We start from the raw sequence: 16,719 nt of genomic DNA on the forward strand, positions 1-16,719 counted from the left end.
AAGTCAAGACACGTTTTAGATATATTGGTGGAGAAATCTGTAGACAGGTTCAAACACAGCAGGGGAGCTATCTGCTGTAGGTCTCAGACACTGAGGGCGCTCTGAGTCTTTGGGTTGGTGGAATCTAATGATCTGTACAGTCAGTACATTTCAGAAAGCTTTGACCTATTATCGCCAGGATGGTAGGTCAGAAACAGAGGCCAAGGAATGGTTATTAAGGGGACTGAAGATAGCTCAAGATACATCATAATTAGGCTCTGGGCCTGCACCATTTCATCCTCTTCACAATCCAAGTTCTTTATAACCACACAAGGCTCCATGGAAAGTATTGCTCCTTCCAGGAGCAAGGACTTCCTTTTACAGGTTTGTCTTTAGGCAGAAGTGCATTCTCAGCCCAGGGATGCTCACAGGATAGTCCCGGTCATTTACATGGTGGTGTTAGGGTTATTAAAATAGTATGCAGCATTCCTAAGCAGTTTGCAAACTCATGAAGAAATGTAGGGTATCTATAAATTGCATAAGAATGCTCTCAAGTTTAAGGGGAAAATAATGTATCGTCTCTCTTTAGTTCTATGGGAAATGAGGGAAAACTGCAATTTGAAGGCAATAAATTCTTTGCATCAGACAGATGTGGAGTTTAGGCTAACCCTAACAATGCCCCTTATTACAATATATTTCTCACTTATGAGATACACAGATAGTGTCATCCTATTTAAAAGAACTGATGGAGCTGGAACTCAGCAACTATAGAATTTGCCATGCAAGTGCAATGCCTGGTACTTACATAAAAAGAAAAATTACTAGACATGGTGCCACATATCTACAATCCCAGTGCTTGGCAGGTGGAGGCAGATGGATCCTTGGACCATATTGCCCAGCCTACACACACACACACACACACACACACACACACACAGAGAGAGAGAGAGAGAGAGAGAGAGAGAGAGAGAGAGAGAGAGAGAGAGAGATGGAGTTAGGAATGGTGGCACAAACTTTAACTTAGCATTTCAATGGTAGAGTCAGGAAGATCAGGAGTTCATGGTCATCCTCAGCTGTATACAGAATTTGAAGCCAGCCTGGACTTGAGTCCCCTGTCTCAAAAGCAAACAATAAGACTCGAAACACATAAATGGCCTCTCAATAAGAGTCCACTGGCCACACATGAAATTCAAGATACAAAAGGAAAGACTATTTATGACATCTCTGGTTGAGCTGGGGACTATTCTGTCCTTGTCAGTTTCCAGCCTCTCTGACTTGAGTGACAGATAGGACAGTGTAGCGGTACAGTGTGCCCTGTTTTTAAGGCAGTAAACAACCACCACCCTGAGAAACTGAAGATCTATTTTATACCAAAGTTCAGAAGAGGCATGCCACAGCATTCATGAGAGAGAGAGAGAGAGAGAGAGAGAGAGAGAGAGAGAGAGAGAGAGATTGTGTGTGTGTGTGTGTGTGTGTGTGTGTGTGTGTGTGTGTGTTCATAGATTCCCAGCTCCAGAGGACATCCTTAGGTACTAAAACTCAGAGTTGGCTGCTTATCCTACTTTTTTTTTTTTGACAAGATCTCTTACTGCCTGTAACTCACTAAGCTGTCTGTATTGGCTGAACATCTACTCCCAGGAATTACTCATCTCTATCTCCCCAGCATTCAGATCTTTACAGGCACATGCTACTGCACCTGGCTTCTTCTGAAATCGGTCTTGAGGATTGAACTCAAGTTTTTCCTGCTTGCAAGGCAAGCACTTGACCAACTGTCCTGTCTCTCCAGTCCCATTATCCTAGTTTCCTTTACTGATGCTGTGATAAAACACCCTCGCAAAAGCAGCGTAGGGGTTAAAGAGTTTGTTTGAGCTCACGCTTCCAAATTATAGCTCAACATTGTGGAGACGTCAAAGCAACAGGAACTTGAAACATCCAGTAACACCTACAGGCAAGAGCAGTGAGAGAGTAGATATGTGCATGCCTAGTTTTGCTGAGCTCATTTTCTCCTCTCTTATACAGTTCAAGATCAACTGCCAAGAAAATAATTCTACCCAGAGTGGATGGGTGTGGGTCTCCCCACTTCAATAAAGAGAATCAAGACCCTGTCCTGCAAGTTCGGCCATGGTCCAACCTGATCTATATATCTTTCAATTGCTCTTAATAATACATTTTTATTATTGTGAAGACTCACAAAGAAGTGACTATGAATCCCATGCTATCAACTACTCTATCAGAGAAATCCAAAGTACTCAGAAAGTTGATTTTTTTATGGTGACTTGGGTTAGAACCAATACATATAAATAATGCACCTTAATCAATGACCAATACCTGGAAAGTAAGCATAATCAGATTTGGTGATGTATTGACTTCATCATGACATATATGTATATTTAAAATGTCCTAGTATAAAAACAAACAAACATACACCTAATTAATTTACCATCGCAATAAAAATTGAATTCCTGAAAAAAAAAAAGTTTCAAGACCTCTGATTTCCATAGGAGCCCTGTAACCTTCCCCATCCGCAAAACACCTTCTTCAGCTCTCTCAGCGTTCTGCTTGGGTATCTTTCCTGGAGAGCTACTGCAAACGTCAACCTCCATAGAAACACACATGGAAAGAAACCAAGACACCCACAGGCCCCCAAGGAGGAAAAGTGGATTTGTGATCTGAACTAGATAGCAAGTAATAACATGATCTGTTCATAAATAACAGACCTCTGAGTACTTTAGACTCTGAATTAGCCACACTATACTTCTGCTTTTCACAGTCAAACTTTCCAGAAAGACTTAGTTTAACCAAAGCAGTTATAACCCATCCCTTCACATGGGTACCTTCCTCTGTGCTGTGCTAGCCTCACCACTTGACAAACCCCTGTCTGTACTGACCACCTGCGAGTCATCAGGCCAGCCTTCTCTCTGCACCCCTCCATGGCTGGCCACGTCTTCTTTCTGGAAAAGCTCTACTTATTTGGTGCCTGGGCACGCTGCCATCCATCCTGTTCAAGTTTTAACTGCTCCTGCTTTTACTCCCCTTCCTTTGGCAACCCCCACGAACTAGCTGGTCCCTGAAGGGCAGCACTTTGCCTTCTCCTCCCCTCAGTTCCCACTCACCCTTGGCTACTTCAGCCATGTAGAAGGTTTCATGTGCCTGCATTGCCATCCACAGCTCCCAAACCTCCTTCATCTCGCTCTCTCTCTCTCTCTCCAGTTTCTTGCAAAAAAAAAAAAAAGTTCCCATATTTATTTTCCAAAAACCTTCTGAATGTCATGCCAACACCTCCCAATTCAAAACGCACACCGCAATAAATCCCCTGCAGCAGCACGTCCTGGAATAATGCAGTCTTCTTCACGACTAAATTCAACTCTCACTGAAACCATGTTATGAGGTGGGACCTTTATGGGGTATTCAAGGGAGCCTCACCTTTGTAGACTGAGGTTGGTATCACAGGAATGATACTTACAAATGATTGGTTTGATTCCCCCTCCATCTCCCCTCATGTTTTGTTGCCTAGCAATGCCTTCTACACAACAACAGGGTCCATATCAGATCATGGGCCACACCCCTCGCCCAGCCTCTAGAAATCAATTTCCTTTCCTTAGCAATGATGGTACCCATCCCAGCAGCACAAAGTGGATTGAGACACCCAGTAGTTTTATTATCTGAACCTCCACTCTCAATTACGCAGAACCAAACCCATATCATCATCTTTCACCCTACTCTGTCTCTTTTCCTCTAACATTCAAATGGTTTGCCCACTCTCGTTTATTTCAGCTCCTCAATATTTCCCACTTCCCGGTTTCGGTGCAGTCCAAGCACTCCTCATTCCTCCCCATGGACTCCTGGTTCATCTGCCTTCCTCAGTTCATCATGGAGAAGCGCACATTCCAACAAAGCCTGGGTTTGTACCATTACACACCTATTGTCTAGCACACTTCTTCCCAGTGGAAAGGGGATACAATGAGGGATCGCTTCTGCTTCTACATCGGAGCTATGCATATAAAAAGAATGGTTGGTGGCGTGCCTGCTGCTTCCTGCAACATCTGAAACCTCCCTCAGTCCAGGGCTGAACCTCCCTCCAGTGCTTGCTGTCAAAGGTCATCATTCATACCTAAAAGCATCCTGCACAGAGGGAAGCAAGAGCATATGACCCTGCAAGCTGCTGGAGCTGAAGAGAAATGAACAAAAAATAAAACCAAAAGCCAAAACCCAGCAAACATATATGTTGAGTCCCGTTTGAGTATTTCCCTCCTGTTAACAGCTGTCTGCCTTTATTGAGGCCCCTAGGGAAATCACTTGGCATCATCATACAACAGACCCCCGTTGTTAGGGTTTGTCCAGAACAGACCCACTCACAGAAAGGCTTGTGGGAGGGGCAGATGGGGATAGCATCAGGGACAGTACATCTCAGGATGGCTCAAGGTGAAAAGAAAAGACCACCCTTGAGGTCTTCGGTCCTCACTGAACCTTGGGAGAAACCCCACAGCACGCCCGCTATAGGGATATGAGCCAAATGTCAGGAGGACCGAGTCGCCGTCCACTTCACTTCTCTTTCCTTCCTTGACTTTGAGCAGGTCACCTGACTTTTATGGGCCCGGATTCCCATCATTTAATGTAGGGGTTGTGTCAGATGGCCTGGAAGACATCTCCCGGTACCGCCCATCCAGTGTGCTCAACAACTGCGTTAATCAAATAGAGGAAGTCGTGATGTGCTGTGCAAGCCCAAAGCCTCTCTGCTTTTGTAATAGTCCAGATCCCCCCAGACGAATCGCCTTCTATGTGTTCATTCCCTTCTAGCCGGCCACAGGCTCCTCCTACTTATGTTTTGTCATATGGAACATGTGATCTCGTGAGTAACGTGAGACGGAAAGGATGGCTGAGAGAATCACAAGTCGGCTTTACAGTGACTCTCTTCGGGAGTGGGATGCCATTTCTACTCTTCTTAATATCCAAAAACCCTGGTAGGAATGAAGGAAGGATGGGGAGAAGAGGTGGGAAAAAAAGTCTTTATGGCCTCAGAAGAGGGAAGAACCAAATGCTCAGAAATCCTCCTAATACCTGCAGAGTGGACATTAGAGATGCCCCCATCAGTGAAATGGGGCTTTATTTTCCCAAACGCTTTATACATATTTCTGACACTGTTTGGAGGGTAAAGAAATGTTCGTTTTACCAGTGAGAAAATGTGTTCAGAGAGGTTGGCCAACATATGCAATGTCACAGAGCCACCTAATGTCTAGGACAAGACTAGATTCTGTGTCTCTTGCCCTCTGCTTCCTACTGACTAAAAGAATTCCAGGTTTCCTATCAGAAGACCCGCATCTGCCATTCATTACAGTGACAAGAATGGGGTGTCCTTGAGTCTTGTCCCAGTTAGCTTTCTATTGCTGCTGTAAAATATCATGGCCAAAGGCGACTTGTAGGAGAAAGGGTTTGTTTCATCTTATAGCTTGTAGTCCATCAGCCAGAGAAGTCAGGGCAGAAACTCAAGGCAGGAACCCAGAGGCAGGAGCTGATGCAGAGGCCGTGGAGAAGTGCTGCTTATGGAGTTAGTCCTTGTAGCTTCCTCAGCTTGTTTTCTTATGACATGCAAGATCACCAGCCCAAGAGTGGCACCCTCCACAGTAACCTGGGCCCACCCACATTATCAACCAAGAAAATGCACCACAGGATCCCCCATAGGTCAAGCCTGTGGTGGCATTTTCTCAGTTGAGGTTCTCTTTCCTAAAAGGACTCTAGCATGTGTCAAGTTAACATCTAACTAAACGTACAAGCTTTTTACAAGAGATGGTCCCACTGTTAAAGACACCTGCCTTGAAGCCTAGTAACCTGGGTCTGACCTTTGGTACCCACAGAGTGGATGGAAAGAATAACTCCAAGGGATGTACACACACACACACACACACACACACACACACACACACACACACACACACACACATACACCAAATAAATAAAATGGAAAAAATGTAGGCCTACCTCACGGTTTTCTTGTAAAAGTTGAAGGATATAAGCAGAGTGAAAATGCCCACCATAGAGCAAAGTCATAAATACTTCATCCATCCTGTCCGTTTAACTACACCACAGTATGGGCAGACTGTTCAAAGACACAACCATACATTTTTCACACCCTAGAGCCAGAGCACCCTGCAATTTTATAAATGAACCAGAAGCAGAGCTTATTATATTAGCATTCATCAATACAGAAACTATGACTTCTTTGGAGGCCAGGCAGGGTTTTACATTTTTCCTAGCACCTGGGATAGCACCTGGTGCCTGGATCTGCACAGAAGCTCAGTGCGTGGTGGTCCATAGATTAGATTAAGCACACACGTGGCTTAGCCTATGTGCTGAAGAGGCACCGCGTGCACGTCACCATGCACTGTAGCTACAATCACTTTTGTTTCTTTTGGGTAATGACAAGAAGCAAGAGAGGAAAAGAGGGAAGGAGGGGCAGAAGGATGGAAGGAGGAAAGCGGAGGAGGAGGAGAGAAGAGGAGAAGGAGGATTTGTAAAGACTCAGTGGCTGAAGATCAAATAGAGGCCTAGGGATGAGGTTATTAATGTGAAGACGCATTTGGTCCCATCTCATAGCAAAATAAGTAAGTAAATACTCATGGACGAGGGAATGAGATCTCAACCCCAGACTGCAAGGAGTGCAGAGACAGGACAAGAAGAACAGCCTGGATAGTGGGGGAAGGAAGAAGGGGGACACAGTCCCTGCCCCCTTTCCCTGACCGTGACCTGCAGTGGGAAGGCTCAAGTTCATCTGCTGAGGCAAAGGCCAAGCTTCAACTTCAAAAAGCAGCTAGAACGAGCCAGCACCCGTGGGCCACAGGCTCCTTCACTCGAGTGACCTTGGGTGCTTGTTTCCATGGTAACAGTGCACATCCCAAACTGTTCCTTCCTGTGTGGGAGGCAACATCTCAGAGAGAGAGGAAGGCAGGATTTAACACTGGCTTTTCTCTCTGCTGACCCTTCTCCTCTGGCAAACCGTGTCCTCCTTCTCAGCCTTGCAGTCTCCTGAGAAAACCATCCCCAAAGGAGGATGTCTCTGTGACACTGTTTGCAGATGCGTGCCCAGGATGCAGTTTTTAAAGGAAAATGGACGTTGCCATTGGCTTTGGTTTCACACAGCGCTGGGTGTTCCTCAGCACCTCACCATTCCTCTCATGATCAGCTTCCCAAGAGCAGACCCAGCGTGGTGTCCTCGTGTTGAAAGAGAGCCGTTGGGGAGCTTGGAGAGCTTCCCCCCGAGCTCCAGAAAAGCATGCAGTAGCAGTTAGGCTAGAAAGCAGACACGAAAAAGCTGGGTGTCTACCAGCCTCCTCGACACACGGCCCTCCTGTAGTCCGGCCCTGGCCTGAACCACTGCCCATCACCTCCTTGCAGCTGGTTGAATGTCTGCCCCACCCCTAACCTCTGCCTGCACCCTGTCTTCTGCAGTCTTCTTCAGCAGCTTTGTTCCGTACAGTACGGAACAAAAGTATGCTGTGCTTAAACTTGGAGTTTAAAGTGTATTACAAGATGAATAGTCTGCCTGTCCTATGGCATCTAGGGTTAGAGCAGCATCCTACAGGATGGCAAATAACCTTTCTCCAGTTGAGCCATGATTGAGCAGGTTGACCACAAACCCTCCAATCGTAGCTCCAAGTATATTGTGGGATCCACTTTCCAACCAGGATCTCAGGCCAAAAAGGCTCAACCCTTGGCTCAACTTCAGCCCTTCCCGGTAGTTCTGATCCCATGATTCTGTCCCTGAAAGAAATCTCTCCCTCTACAGTATCTCTGTGGGGCTCTGGTGTACAAAGGTGTAATTAGAACAGTATGGGGCCAGCAGGACGATCCGTTTACCTCATTCTGCACCATTCACATGCTTTTGAAATATGTTTCTAATATCTGAGGTACATAGGGCCAAATTCCCTTCGCAGTTTTTCACATGCATGAGTAAGTCCACACAGACTAAACCCCTTGGGCCTTAGGTTCTGCTTAGAAGTTCTGGGTTTTTTTTTTCTTTTAAGGAAAACAAATATTCCATTAAAATGACACAGTGTACTCTGCATATTTTTAGGACAATTAGAGTTTAGAATTCCCTCTTCTTCCGCCCATGGTAACAAAAAAAAAAAGGTCTCTTAACTATTTCCTTACCAAGAATGACTAGAAGCTGGGATAAAGAATTTTCTTTTCTCTTATTATAATCTTTCCATGTTGCTTGTCAGTGTTATTGGCTGCTGGATTGAGGTCCTTGCTATATTATTCCAGAAGAATTCAGGCTCCCTTGCTCCATTACCAGGTCAATCCTTTTTTAGGTAACTATTTGCAAACCTATGGAAACATTTACTTGAAATAGGAGAAACAAAAAACAAAACAAAACCCAATGCTCACAAGACACAGACACGTATACAAGGAAGAGTTTCCCTTTGTCCACTTGTTTTGAAAATGGGTCACAGGTTTTGTTCATTTTTCTTTAGAACTTCTGACTGTGGGAATAAACTTATGAAGGAGAGGCTGCCCAGGCTGCCCCAGCCGGCCATGTCTCTGCCTACAAGACAGAGATATAGCAAGACTAAGAGAGGAGAGAGAGAGAGAGCTAGAAATTATTCTTGGGGAGGGGGGAGTGTGAAACAGAACCCCAGCTGCAGACTTTGCATTTGATTGCCTCCGTAAGTCTGCACTGTTGTTCGTATGGCAACACCCTACCCATTTAAGCCTAGACTGCCAGGGCCACACATGTGGAAGACGTTTGCCAAGTCAGCGTGCAAATCAAATGTTTTCTTGCAACCAAATTTGGAGAGACATCTTAGCAGCCCTCGCCAAGCCACTCACATTCAAGTCCAAAAGCTCCCGGGCCTTTGCAGAAGGTGACGTAAGACCATCCTCAGCTTGTTTTCCAATACCTACAAAGTGGATCAAAGGATGGAAATGACACGACACACGTACCCTGTGGCAAACGACATCACAACACACGTACCCTGTGGCAAAAGATGTGTCTTTGCAGAAGTATGGCTCTGGAGGTGGATAGTACACAGCGACACTTTGCAATAACATAGAGACTAGAAATTATACATATGTTTAAGGATCAAAGAACTGTGACTTCTTGGAGGGAAATGTGTTTATTTAAATTAAAAAATATTGTGAAAATTACAAACCATTAAATACAAAAGACGATTGTCTACAACTCAATGTATTGGAAGGAAGTATATACATCACTTTGTAACAGGCGCAGACAGACTTGCACCAAACCAGGATTAAGCAATGGAAAATGTGACAACGCACATGTCTGTCGCAGTAAAGTTTCAGAATTCAAGTGATTCCAGGCAAGAGGCCAAACTGAACTTGGCTTCTTTCAACTTAAACGGCCCCCTTTGGAGTTGATCCACACTCTGAATCTTAAAGTGAACAGAGGCCCCTTTCGTGTCCAACATAATACAGCTACCTCTGCGTCAAAACCGATTGAAAACAAAACAAACAAACAAACAAAAACCCAGCTCCTATACTGTTAACCCCTCATGAGGACCAGTAGTAACTGTTTTGTCTCCAATCCAGAGAGAGTTAGGATAAATAAAAATTTTAAAGGTTTTTCACTAGAGGCAAACTTGGTCTTTTGGAGATTTTCTGCTTCCTTCTGGTTTTCCGAGGGGCAAAAAAAAAAAAAAGCCTGCTGTGAGGCTCTGCCTCACAGGACTACATGGAACACTGGCAAGCAGCCCTGAGCACCTCCTTTTAGACTTCTCTTACCCTTAGCTGGGAATGTTAACATCCTCCCATCCACAGAATTCTGCAGAGGAAACCATACTGTCTGCCTCTTCAGTCCCATGCTGGGAAAGCTTCAATAAGGATGGCTGCTGACCAGCCCCGAATTCCCCAGTTACACATCTCTAGGGTCTCCAACTGTGCCTTTAAGTCGACATATCTTTCTCCAGACTAAGCAGCCAAAGGGGAAATACTTGGTCCTAACTTCCTCACACCAGGCCGTGGAGGACTTATCACACAGTACAAAGTCTAAAGATGTCCTCCCCAGCCCCCTGGGGGTTGTGCAGCCCCGGGAGCCTCATGAAGGCCATGAGCCTTGTGAGGACATGCCCAGGACCACACAGTAAATGAGCATCAGAGCTCAGGCCAGGAGATGCAGTGCTTGAACCCCAGCTCGGTGCAATCTCGCTTGAGTATGCCCTTCTAGGTCTCAGCTACGTGACAAACCCCCACATGGTGAGGCCCACATGTGTGCTCTCTGGCCCCAGAAAACTCGGCTGGGAAAAAAAGAGCTGTAGCAGACCCATCAATGATTTGGCCTTGTGTAACCCCATCACTACCCAATCTATGAAGGTCAGGAGGACCACCCTGAACAGCCATCCTGAATGCAGGCTTGGTTCAGAGGAAGCTCACTGACAAAGAAAGCCATGTTCACCTGCAATGCTGTACAGTCAAAAGTCAGAGTTCAAGCTCGCAGGTGAGACAAAAGCTCAGACTAGGTCATAGCTTATACCCACGGCTAACGCAGACATATGTACACACTGCCTTCTCTCCTTGCATTGTGCAAACAAGCTGGGTTCTATCTGTCTCCCACCTCCAGAAGAAATATGTAACTGTCTGTGACCAAATGGCACAGGCACACACAATAAACGTACTTACAGCCAATCAGATCTAGAAGAAGAAAACTCTAGGCAACTTAGCAAATCAAAACTAGTCCTTCAGCCTGCCCTGGGCAGTTGTCAGCCCTGGGCACAGGCAGATAGATGCTGCAGAAGTTAACCAGGGCATCCAGTGAAAAACAACACATTATCCAGCCAGATGCTGAACGGGGGACCCGCAACACCCAGGCCCCAGAGTAAATGATCACGGTGTACGCCTCTGGGACCTTCGCAGTGTTGAGTCCGAACCACAAGAACCTCGAGAACACTGGCTGAGCCTTGTCTCTCTCTCTCCCTCCCCCACTTTGGGGGATTTGCCCACAGTCTGTGCAAAGTGGCAGCTGCGGAGCAAAAAAGTGAAACCAGGCACTTGGCAAATGTCTTTCCTCTGTCAAGCGTGGCTTATGGAGCCACCTCCAGAGGCCCGAGGGTGCTAGGAATTCTGATGAATATTTTCTGAAGACCCTCCGCTGCTTTCATTGAGAGGTGTCTCGGACGTCTCCTCCAGCTCATCATCAGCCCCCTCCTCCTGGATGGTGAGGTGCACATCGGGAGAGGAAGACTCAGAGCTCACACTGTCCCCTTCCATCGAGCAGAGGGTGCAGGACAGTGCAGGCGCCACACTCTCTTGTAGCACGTTCAGCATCATGGGTACCTGGGCTGACCTCAGGCCGGATATCATAGGCAGCGGCTTCATGGCTTCCCCCCACAGCCTCTCCTCATCTTTGTACAGCAGCAGGAGGCTGGACTTCTTCTCCCGCCTCTTGGATTTCATGTAGCCCAGCATGATTCCAATCAAGAAAACGCCGTAGAAGGACATAACTACCAAAATATAGAAGTATTCGTTGCCATTGCCGCGGCTGTTACTAGGCTCGTGGGAACCGAGGGGGCTGCTGGAGGCTGCAGCGCTCGGGTGGGTGCTGTTCAGGGGCTCCATGCTCAGCTTGGAAGGTTGCTCACACAGCCTGGGTCTGGGGAGAAAGCCACAAGTTAGACCTTCCACATGGATCCACAGTACAGGCAGAAGGCAAGCTCAGGGCTTGTGGCGTTGCAACAGATCCAAGTAGCTAGTTAAAAACAGGAGTGAAGGAAATAGCAGAATGTAAGGCATCTCACCAAACGGTTAACAAGGGTTGACTCTGATTGCTTGGAGCAAGTAAGAGAAATCAAGGGAAAGAATGGAAGAAACGTGAGAAAAACTTTCACCAGGTAGGAAGATACATGATAGATGGATAGATAGATACTTTATCTGTATTTCAGAAAATAACTGTGCCTTAGTTCTGTCCTTTAAACATTATAGACCATATAAGGATTCATGGGGGGGGGGGGAATCTTAAGCTTTGAAAGGCATGTTTTAACTGGCTGGACAGAAGCAAACTTTACATTTTGTTTCAAAAGCTTCAAACTTTCAAAGCAAAGTTTCCTTATAAGAAAAAAAAAAGCAAGAAAACTTCCTCTATTAATAGTTAGAACTCCCCCCCCCCCCGCCCCCTTGCATGTCTCCAAAGAGAAGGAGCCTCGCTAACTTACCAAAGGCTGACAGTTTGTCCCGAGTGTGGAAGTCCTAAATGGCTGAGCCCGAGGATGTTTTTCTTCTGTGTCAGGCTCTGCGCTCTGACAGCCCCGCGCTTGTCCTTGGGATATATAGTCAAGAAATGCATTGTCACGTGTTCCGGGAGGAGGATTTACAACAGGGGTTGACTGTGGCGGAGAGCGCTGAACTCGAAGCACTGCGGTTCAACTCTCTGAACTTTGCAGCTGTGAAGAGAAAAAGAGGGGGGGGAGTAGGAGCCGCTTGCCCCGCCCGCCCCAGCTCAGCTCAGCAGAGCAAGAGGCTTCAGGTGGCTAGAACCAGTGTACGAAAAGAGGGGCAAAGAATGTGCTACGTTTGAACTGTTACCCCAAAGTCCGCTCTCCCTGATAAGGAGTTTATATTTCTTTTCCCTTGCAGGAAATAACCAATTATGTCATCTATAGGTTCTCACAGGGTATACAATCCAACCCTGTCATTAGAATGAAAGACAGTTGGAGGCAAGGGCAGAATTTATAGTCAAGAAACAATTGCTTCCATCTTAAGTTCTTCCACTGATTAGGGAAGTTTGACAAACCCTTCCTTAGCCTCTCCAAGCCTTCACACAGCTGCAGTAAAATAGCTGCCTAGTGAGGGGCAGGCCTGGTTAGCAAGCAGAGTTCTGAGAACCTAATGGCTTTTAAGTTCCTTTCAGCTTAACCCCTCTAAAAACCGCAAGGCTGGCTGGTGCAGGTTAACCCTTTAAATGCATAAAGATTCTACTGGCCTTCTACACCCAGCTCACAAATACACGCTTTACAATCTCTTTTGGAGTCTTCCAGCCTTTACCGAGGAATTGTTGGACACCTGTAATCTAGCAGTTAAGAGGCTAGAGCAAGGCTACCATGAGTTCAGTGTCGGGCTGGGTTACAAAAATAGACCTTGTATGAAAATAAAAACCTTCCAGATTCTCTTTACTGATCTATGTGGAGTGAAAAGGTGCTGGTGAGAGCTACTAAGAGCAGGACTGGCTCCATTCTGCCTATGGCCATGCCTCTGAAGCACCGCACAGACTGTACACACTTATCTGTGTATCTCAGACAGGTCATGGGTGAAGCAGGCATTCTCTTGGTGAGCCACCAAGAAGGCTCAAGTTCTAAACACGACCTAGGTGGACCCCCACGTTGAAAAAGGCTGCTGTGAGTGACATGAGAAGAGTCACCAAGGGCTTGCTTCCCAAGTCACTTGCTCCCTGGGATGTTCACTCTAAAGGGACATCACTGTAAGCCAAGGAAACTGGCAGGGAGCCTTAATCTACAGCAGCCTCTGATCTAGGAGCTGCTCCATGACTGGTGTGCACGCCAACCCTAAAAGAAGCATCCCCGGTGGGTCATTGCATTGAAGCTCCCAAGGAGAAGCATGGAAACTTCCTTCTGACTACATAGAACACATAGGGTCCAGGCGCTAGAACTGTCACTGTGAGTCTGCTTTTGTGCCTGATGTGGATTCTGACAGCTGTCCTGGGAAAAGAATTGGACCAAAAGTTTATGGTACTGGAAGACGCATATGATTTCATCTGTGCTCACCCCATACATCCCCAGCCAACACTGAAGTATTATTACCTGCCTCTGATGCCAACACCAAGGTCATTCATGCCATCAAATTTTCCTCACATCAGTACAGCTGCACTCACCACTCCGCCAGTTGAAAACTTGACAGCTATATGGTAGACCTGACCTTTGCCATCCGCCCTCCACACAAGCCCTGGCAGACGGCCATCCACAATGAGCCTCCAGTGGCACATCCGGAAGATTAGTGGAAGAGAGACCCAGGAGAAGCGCTCCTATTGGTACTCACCACAGTATTGCTGTTCATGTACCTTGGGATAGAGAAAAACACTCGTCACTAGGGGATTCCCAGGCAGGGCAAAGTGGAAAAGACAAGGCGAAGAAATGGGTCACCAGTGCCACATGGTCAGGTGTCAGAAAGCCTAGCAGAGACTGAGCCACAAATGAAACCAATCCTAGGGCTGGGCTTACAGCCCCAAGGCTCTGAAACCAAGAACCATCCTGGCTTCTGGACCAAATCTAGAAAGGACTTGGAAGGACTAAGAAGATAGAAACAGAACAAAAGTCAAATCCAATACAAGGATTCTCACCATCGTTGGAGAAAAACAGATCTTTGAAACCACAAGCTGCCTGCTGGTGACCCTGTGACCTCTGGCACCCCAGAACTCTGAAAGGATCTTTCTAGGAAACAGTTGAGGAAACATTGAGCACTGTAAGGCAGAGGTGCCCACTCAGCTTATGTGGTTTGCTGTCAAGGTTGAATGCTCCCTGATTGCCTAAGGCTTCTGGTAGCTTCCTGGTGTAGAGAGGCCTCTCTCCAGACATCCCATTGCAGCTCTTGCCTTTCGAACCTCTCCTATCCTGGGACTGTAATTTAGGATTTGGGCTGGCGAGCTCCTACCTCACTCAGTCTTCTCTGCAGGCTATCTTCACAGACGCTAAGAACCTTGGCTGTGAGCAGTGGGGTTAATGATGAGAGAACTGAATGACCTTCTGGGAAGTGTGTTCTGTCTGGGCGTGAGAGTCAGTAACCATTCTTTCACTTTGTGCTGCAGCTTCAGGAGACAGCAATGATAAGGAAATTAACCCGTATCAGAAATACTTTATTTTCATTCCGCAGCTGACACTTCCATTTTCTTCACAGAAATGTGTCATAATTCTAATGAAAACCAAGTCCTCTCCATTTTTTTTTAATGGATCTGCCTTATGAATGGGCAGTGGTGGCACACACCTTTAATCCCAGCACTCCAGAGGCAGAGGCAGGAAAGATCTCTATGAGTTCAAGGCCAGCCTGGTGTACAGAGTGAGTTCCGGGACAACCAAGGCTACACAGAGAAACCCTCTCTCAACAAAACAAAAACCAAACAAACAAACAACACACACACGAAAAACCACAAAACAAAACAAAACAAGAACTATGATATATTTTGAGTTAATTTCATTTTGTGATGGAAAGTATAGGGGCTGGAGAGATGGCTCAGAGCTTAAGAGCACCATGTGTTCTTCCAAAGGTCCTGAGTTCAAGTCCTAGCAACCACATGGTGACTGATGACCATCTATAATGAGATTTGGTGCCCTTTTTTTGGTGTGCAGGTGTACATGCAAGCAGAACACTGTATACATAATAAATAAGTAAATCTTTTTAAAAAAGTAAGTATGAATTAGGGTGTGTGGGTATGTGTGTGTTGTTGCACAAGTGTGTGTAAGGTGCTCACTACTGTAAGTTCATGTGGAGGCCAGCAGCTGACATTGAGATGTCTTCTTCAATCATTCTCCACCTCATTTTTTTTTTTTGAGACAATGTCTCACAATGGATGAAGTCTGCAATTTGACCAGGCTGGCTGGGCATTGAGCCCCCAAGATCTGTCTATCACTGTCTCCCAAGCACCAGGCTTTTTGCATGGATACTGGGGCCCCCAAATTCAAGTCTCTGTGCTTGCACAGAAAGTGTTCTAGCCAGTAAACCATCTCGTTGGCCCAAGGTTCTAATTTTTTAACGTGAGGAAGTCCAATTGTCCAAGTGCTCTTTGTTGAAGAGACTCTGCTTCAGCCTCCCTGCCCACCCCCCAACCCCCACCCCGCATTCACGTCTGGCAGCTCACAGCCACCTCTCACTCCAGAGGATCTGACCCTTCCTTCAGGACTCTGTGGTCACTGACACGCAGACATACAAAGTTACACATAATGAAAGACTTAGGAAAGCAATCTTAAAAAAAAAAAAATCAATTAACCATGTACGTCCAGGTCTGTTTCTCAACTCTTTATTCTGCCTTTCGATTAAACCACTTTAAACTGGCATTTTAAATAAGAATGAGGTCTAGCTGGAAACAGAGGCAGGTGGGTCTCTGTAAGCTTGAGGCCAGCCTGGTCCACATCGTGAGTTGTAGGCCAACTAAAGCTATAAGCTACAAGGTAAGACTCCATCTAAACAAATTTCCCAAAGCCATGCCATTAGTGATAGAATCAGGAGTGGGGGGGGGTGTATGCGCACGCGTGTCCTTGTCTATATATGTACATGAATGCACATGTGTGATGCTTCAGCATATGGAGACTAGAGGGCTTTGTTGTATGTTCTTCACCTAATTGATTTAGCTAGATTGGCTAGCCAGTGAGATCCAGAGGTTTTCCTGTCTCAACCTGGCCAGCTCTGCAATTCCAATTGTGTGCCATGGCATCCAGCATTTTACATGAAAGCTAAGCATCCAACTCAAGTCCTCATGCCTGAGTGGCAGACGTTTTACCAACTGAGCTACCTCTTCCCATAGAATCAAGATCTGAACCCAGGTCTGGGGAACCCCAAAGCCTGCTTGCTTCTACTGTCTTTTGTCTCACTGAAGGGAAACCAAAAAGTAAGTCAGGGAGAGTAGAAAATGAAAGTTTGGTAATTATCCAACTTCTCTGGGATCTTTATGAGCCTACATACTCAACCCTAAGTATGAACGTTCCATTACAAATTGTTTTTCTTTCTGATGTCTATGCTGTTCTCATTAGAAGCTGAGCCTCCTTAGAATCTTCTAGAAAGAATATGTCAGTG

At 46.1% G+C, this 16,719-nt stretch overlaps 1 protein-coding gene across 4 annotated transcripts in view; it reads right to left on the reverse strand.

The window, feature by feature from the left end:
* Positions 1–9,070: 9,070 nt before the first annotated feature.
* Positions 9,071–16,719, reverse strand: part of KCNE4 (potassium voltage-gated channel subfamily E regulatory subunit 4) — a 60,401-nt gene continuing 52,752 nt past the window's right edge. For 2 of the 4 annotated variants that reach the window (XM_084780452.1, XM_084780453.1), the window contains 2 exons: positions 12,138–12,365; positions 9,071–11,578 (listed from right to left, as the gene is read on the reverse strand). In XM_084780452.1, the coding sequence (XP_084636578.1) occupies positions 11,041–11,544 (504 nt within the window). In that variant the 5' untranslated portion in view covers positions 11,545–11,578; positions 12,138–12,365 and the 3' untranslated portion in view covers positions 9,071–11,040. Of the gene's footprint in view, positions 11,579–12,137; positions 12,366–13,739; positions 13,758–13,810; positions 13,976–16,719 lie in introns of those variants that run through there. The other 2 variants (XM_084780454.1, XM_084780455.1) reach the window with 2 other exon arrangements.

The sequence above is a fragment of the Acomys minous genome (assembly GCF_964271855.1).
Source record: "Acomys minous genome assembly, chromosome: 4".
NCBI lineage: Eukaryota > Metazoa > Chordata > Mammalia > Rodentia > Muridae > Acomys > Acomys minous.